This window comes from Vicia villosa, linkage group LG7, assembly GCF_029867415.1.
Source record: "Vicia villosa cultivar HV-30 ecotype Madison, WI linkage group LG7, Vvil1.0, whole genome shotgun sequence".
NCBI lineage: Eukaryota > Viridiplantae > Streptophyta > Magnoliopsida > Fabales > Fabaceae > Vicia > Vicia villosa.
This window is the reverse complement of record NC_081186.1, coordinates 63,259,051-63,265,918: the sequence shown is the minus strand read 5'-3', so window position 1 is coordinate 63,265,918 and position 6,868 is coordinate 63,259,051. Positions and strand designations below refer to the sequence as shown.

At 34.2% G+C, this 6,868-nt stretch overlaps 1 protein-coding gene across 1 annotated transcript; it reads left to right on the top strand.

Annotated features, from left to right (window-relative positions):
• Positions 1-5,470: 5,470 nt before the first annotated feature.
• Positions 5,471-6,640, top strand: LOC131619196 (uncharacterized). The gene has a single exon (XM_058890319.1). The coding sequence runs from the start codon at positions 5,471-5,473 to the stop codon at positions 6,638-6,640; it is 1,170 nt and encodes a 389-aa protein (XP_058746302.1).
• The last annotated feature ends 228 nt before the right edge of the window (positions 6,641-6,868 follow it).

The following is a 6,868-nucleotide window of genomic DNA, read 5'->3' as shown; positions in this document are numbered from 1 at the left end:
ACAAAACCAGCGAAGAACAAACTTACCTCCACAGAACAGATACGATCTCAAACCCTAATGAAGAAGAAGAAAACCGCAACCCCACCTCCGCTCCTCGCCGCCAGCATCGCTCAAGAAGATTTGATATCTAAGTTTTTTAAAAGCACATATTTCTTTTAAAATGTATGTATTAAAAATTTTAATAATAAATTTTAAATGTATATAATCAAATAAATAAATATATATATATATATATATATATATATATATAATACTAAATGTGTGAAATGATAGTTAAAAATCAACATATTTATTCATAAAAATAATAATATGTGTTAAGAAATGTTGTTGTGCCTAACTCAACCCTACAAAACCGGCTTGTTGGGTGAGGATTGCCCCCACTTATAAGGACATGTTTAGGCCATGTATTGTCCGATTTGGGACTCTTAACACACCCCCTCACACCCAATACTAAACAACTAGAGCATAGAAATAAACGGTGGTCGGCCCGATAGCGGAAACCATAGAAGGTGGTCCACCGGATCTTAAACGAGACTCGTTATACCATGTTAAGAAATGTGGTTGAGCCTAACTCAACCCTACAAAACTGGATTTTGGGGTGAGGATTTCCCCCACTTATAAGGACATTTTCAGGCCATATATTGTCCGATGTGGGACTCTTAACACACCCCCTGTTAATAAATATGGTTGAGCCTAACTCAACCCTATAAAACTGGCTTGTAGGGTGCGGATTGCCCCCACTTATAAGAACATGTTCAGGCCATATATTGTCCGATGTGGGACTCTTAACACACACCCCTCACACCCTGGACTAGACAACTGGAGCGTGGAAATAAATGGTGGGTGGCCCAATAACCGAAACCATAAAAGGTGGCCCACCGGATCTTAAACGAGGCTCTTGATACCATGTTAAGAAATGTGGTTAAGCCTAATTCAACCCTACAAAACCGACTTGTAAGTGAGGATTGCTCCACTTATAAGGACATTTCTAGGCTATATATTGTATAATGTGAGACTCTTAACACACACCCTGTTAAGAAATGTCGCTAAACCTAACTCAACCCTACAAAACCGACTTGTAGGGTGAGAATTGCCCCAACTTATAAGGACATGTTCATGCCATATATTATTCGATGTGAGACTCTTAACAATATGTTACATAAATTTATATGAAATTTATATGGAATTTGAATAAATTTATAAAAATTATTATCATTTCATTTAAAATAAATAAAAAATAACAAACAATTAAACATCATGAGATATCATAAACAACAATTTCAAAATGACATGATATTTATACATTTTAGACATCTTTTTTATTTTTATTTTGAAATTACAATATACAACCGTACATGAATAAGACATGTAGTAGAAGATAGATTACAACAAGTGAAAATTGTGTGTCCTTAATTTTTAAAGTTTTGGTCATAATATGCATGATTGGTTTTCAAGAGAGTATTGCTATTTAGTACGAACTAATTTAAAAAAGAAATGTAAGAATGTACACATGTCACTATTTTAGAGAATTAATTTAAAAATTTTTTTTTTTTTTTAATATGGATCATGAGGTTGTGGTGATAATAAATAGTTGTGATTTATTCTTACCTTTCTTGTTTTCAAGTTTTCTTACTAATAAGCACTTTCCTTTAAAAAAAGTAATAAACTAATAGTTTATATGATTGGAAATATTTAACAAACATGGAGGAGACTTGACATCAATTTTGATAATTATGACTTATAAAAGTAGTAAAAAACGTCAAGTTGGTTGTCAATCTAGGAGTAGGCATGAATGTTGGACTACTAGATCCAATTTATGGAGATTGAGATGAACGTGGGGGATAAAATGAAGGTGTTGGTGGTCGGATCAATGAAATTCAAACGGTTGAAAGACGTCCAATGTAGTTAAATAGACATGATCCTTTTTTTGTTAGAGAACAAATGTATTAAGTATTGCTAATAATTAAAAATTAATAAGAAAATATATTGATATAAGTGTTATTTATAAATTAAAACTTGAAAATTACATTGGTTTAATGGTAGAGCAAGTTGTCCCTTAACCGAGGGGTCCTTGGTTCAATTCTTGTTAGGTGTAAAAAAACCTGTAAAAAAAATTGGATTCTCCCTCTTAAAGTTAAGATTCCATGTATTTAATACCTCAAGTGATAAAGTGGCATGAAATCTTCAATGTTGCTTACGTGGCATGTCCATGTGGATCTTCTTTTATTTTAGTGTTTACTACTTCGATTTTTGTTGAGACTTATTTAGTAGTACTTATATCATTTTGTCCATCCTTGTTAGGATGAAATATTGTGTACTATGGTGGCATTGTATGCCACCCAAACTTATTTTTGTACACCTTGTGTGGTGTTAATTAAATATTGTATGTTGTGTTGTGCATATTTTATTTTGTTAGTTTATCCTTGAGAATGAGTTTAAGTGCTCAAAGAAACAAGGTTGTGTGTGATTTCAAAGAATGTCTTCACCAAATTTGAATGGTGAGGATATAATTCTTGATGATGATGTGCGTTTAAGGTACACCATTTTATTGCTTTGTAGATTGTACCATGCTTATGAATGTGGTGCTTCATGCAAAAAAAAAACTCTAATCACATGGTATTTTGCATAATTTTATTCATGTTTGAATCAAGGTAGGACAAAATCACAAATGTGAGATAACCCCCATTGTTCATTAAAATGTGTGTTTTCTAGCAATTGGTGTTAACTCGTATAATTCATGTTGAATCTTGTTTTGTGGTAGAATTTTAGAAACTTAGAAGTGATCGAGGCATTTTTTTGTATTGCGAGAATAACCACCTTTCCAAAGGCATCATTCCACCTGTGAGTGTGTGTACCTTAGTAACCAATTTTGAGCCTTTAAAGCAAAGTCTCAAATGAATCATTCAAAAGTTTGAAAAATTTTGTTGTGGATCAAGAAAAAATGGGTGATTCATTTGAGAAATTCTCTTGTTGTAAATACTAAACCTGATTGTACACAAACTTTGAAGAGCATTTTCTGTTTAAGAGAATGAAATGTTGAGAGTTGGGGAGAGTGGTTCACATGAGAAAAGAAAAGAAAGGAGATGGTGGCACAATGCATCCTATGAAAATTTAAAGAGAGAGAGAGAAAGAGAGAGAGAGAGAGAGAGAGAGAGAGAGAGAGAATAAGAAAGAGAAAAAGAAAAGTAACAAGATAGAAAAAGGATGCATTGTAAATCAAGAATTAAAAGGTGAAGATGAAAGTGAGAATTGTGTAAATAAATAAATGCTCTTCATGTTATTCACCAGTTATTTCAATTTCCTTCTAAATCATTTTGGCTTCAGGGCGCTTAGAGCGATTTTTGTGATCAAGAAGGGAGTTTTGGCAGAAGGTATCGCGCTTAGCGCGGTTGATAGCCCGCTTAGCGCGATTGCAGGCAGTTTGATCATTTAAAGGGCGCGCTTAGCGCGCTTGTTGGCGCTTAGCGCAGTCTGCGAGATTTTGTTTCTTTAATTAGATCTTTTCAAATATTTTGGAGAGTTAGACACTATTTTTAGGAGCTCAAGAACTTCGTATAGCATTGTAGCAAGGGAAAATCAAAGCATTGATCGACGAGAAATCACCATAGGTGCTTGATTATCTCTTCTCTTTACTTGTTTGTGAAATTACCATGAAAATGAGTAGTTAAAACTCTTTTTGTGTCAAGATTAGAGGTAGATAATCTTGTTCTTGTTATGTATTCTTCTTAATACTTTGTATGTGAACAAGTGATAGTGATGATTAATATATGGTTAAAGACCTTGTGTTTATGTTTATTTGTGATTTGAATCATTATTGAGAAGTATGTTTCAAGTTTAGACCTAAGTTTACATCTATCAACAAACAAAGTTTAGAGATAGCTTTGTGAGTTGATATTCACTAATATCAAGCTTTGAATGTTATCATTTTTATAGTTAGGATTAAGAGATCATCTAAGAATTAAAATGATAAAACTCACAATATGGTTTAGAGATGAAACATATTGAAAGGATATGTGATTATATTGATCATTTATGAGTTCACATGTTTTCTTAAGAAAATACGTACAAAATAGATTATCGAATCCTAATCTTGACATGGTTTTACCAATCGTTTTAAAACCAAAACTCTCTTTTACTGATACTTGATAATTTTTATGAAATTGAAACTTTCCGTTACAAAAACCGAAATCAAAACCTTTTATGAATCTTAGGCTTAAAACAATTTTAACTGTAGAACGGCGGTAATATCACACCAATCTCTGTCGAAAACGATAATACAAATACTTTACCCTATCAAAAGAGTTTCAACAAAATGGCATCGTTGCTGGGGATTGCCGTTTGATATTGCAAGCATTGCAATAGTTTATTTGTTTTGAGCTTTTAGTTACTAACACACTAATATTTCAAAGTCTGCTCTCTTGTTTGGTTAGTGTTTCAGCTTTGTTTATGTGAGGAAGTGTACATGTAGAACAACTCCTTTTTGATCCTGAGATTGAAAGGACTGCGCATAGATTGGATAGAAATACAAGAGGAAGCTTTTTCTTCAACACCACAAAATCTTGAAGAAGAGATGGAAGGCGATCCACCACCACCATTACCACCTCCAATAGTTCCATGTGCAAATAGTTCGAGGAGAACTGCTCAATTTGCTCGAAACAATGATAACACAAGGAATGATGAGATGAAGACCGGACTACTTCAAATTATTTATCAAAATCCATTCACCGGTTTACACCATGAAGACCCTTACAGCTATCTCACTAGGTTTTATGAGATCGCGGGTTCAACGGGAGTTCTAGAAGCGAGTGAAGAAACATTGTTCAAAAGTTTATTCCCTCATTTGTTGATTGGAAAAGCTAAAGATTGGTATCTAGACCAATCAACACAAACCATGACGGATTGGAATGTTTTGGAAGAAAAATGTCTTGAAAGGTTCTTTCTGCAATCAAGATTTATGGAAGCAAAGACCGCTATTTCTATGTTCTCACAAGGCGGAAATGAGTCTTTAAATGAAGCATGGGAGAGATTCTAGTCAATAATTAGGAAATGTCCAAGTCATGGATTTGATGACCACACTTAAATCCACATTTTCCGAAATGGTCTTTTGCCCGCATATAAACTTCTTTTGGATGCAACTACGGGAGGATCGTTGATTTTAAAAGCTAATGAGAAAGAAATTAAGATAATTAAGATGATGGCTACGAATGATCATCAAGTTCAACATAATCGGGGGAATTCACAAAGGAAACCCGAAATTATTGAGCTTGGTACAAATGATGCAATTTTGGCCCAAAACAAGTTGCTTTCACAACAAGTGGACGAACTTACCAAACTAATGTCAAGGCTTCCTCAAAAAATCAAAGAGTTACAAGAGGTTACTCCAAAGAAAAAGCAAGTGGCATCATGTGAGCTATGTAGTGGAGATCACTAAACCGGTTTTTGTCCAACACCGGGTGAAGAAGTGAATTACATGGCAAACCAACGAGACTACCAACCGAGGAAACAACCATATCAAGCAAATAAAAACAACCAAGGTTATCAACATAGAGTAAATAACCAAGGTTTGTGGCAAGATGGCAGAAACTCAAATCGGCAAAATTCTTATAATGCGCCTCCTCCTCAAGAAAAACCTTCGAAGATGGAGGAGACTCTAACACAATTCATGCAAGTTTCCATGGAAAATCAAAAGAGTAACGAAGAGTCAATAAAAAACTTTAAGACTCAAGTGGGTCAACTTGCAAAACAATTGGCCGAGAAACAACCAGGAGCATCTTTTTCGGGAAATACTCTTACATATCCTAAGGAGCATTGCAAAGAAATCATTACTAGAAATGGTAGAGTGGTTGAGAATGAAGTTGGTGTAGAGATTGTAAATGAGGAGGATGTAGTGGAAAAAGAAAAAGAACAAATGAAAAATTATGAAGAATTATTTGAAAATGAGATAGTAGAGTTAGAGAAGAAAAAAATGAGGAAAAAAGACAAAGTGAAGGAGGCGAAGAAGAAAGTGAAGAGCTCTATTCCAATTAAAATATTTCCTTATCCTCATGCTCCTTCCAAGAAGGATGATTCTCGACTCTATGCTTGGTTCATGGATATTTTCAAGCAACTACAAATCATCATTCCTTTTTCCGAGGCGATTGACCAAATTCTGAAGTATGCTAAATTCATGAAAGATATCCTCACCAAGAAGAAGAGATATACAGAAGAGGAGACTATTATGGTGGATGCAAGATTTAGTGCAATCATTCAAAGAACTTTACCAAAGAAGGAAGGTGATCCGGGACGGGTGACTTTACCGGTTATGATAGGAGATGTCTATGTTGGTAAAGGGTTGATTGATTTGGGATCAAGCATTAATTTAATTCCCTTATCCATTGTGAACAGATTAGGGAATTTTGAAATGAGATCCATCAGAATGACTTTGCAACTAGCCGACAAGTCTACTACTTCTCCTCATGGAGTAGCGTTAGATTTACTTGTAAAAGTGGATAAATTTTTCTTTCTGGTGGATTTTGTTGTCATTAACATGGAAGAAGATGTAGATGCACCGTTGATAATTTGCCGGCCTTTCATGAAGACGGCAAGAATGATGATCGATGTAGATGATGGTCTTATGAAAGTGAGAGTTCAAGATGAATAGATTTGTTTCAACATCTTTGACGCTATGAAGCATTCTAATGACAAGGGACATTGTTTTAATACCTTTGAATTAATTCATGTATGAATGGATATGATGGATGATGGATATGAATCTCATGCATGTGGGTTAGTAAATGAAACATATACAATGATAATACAATGGATGACAAGTACAAAATACAAGGATAAAAATCAACAAGTATATACATGGACAAAAGATAATGATCAA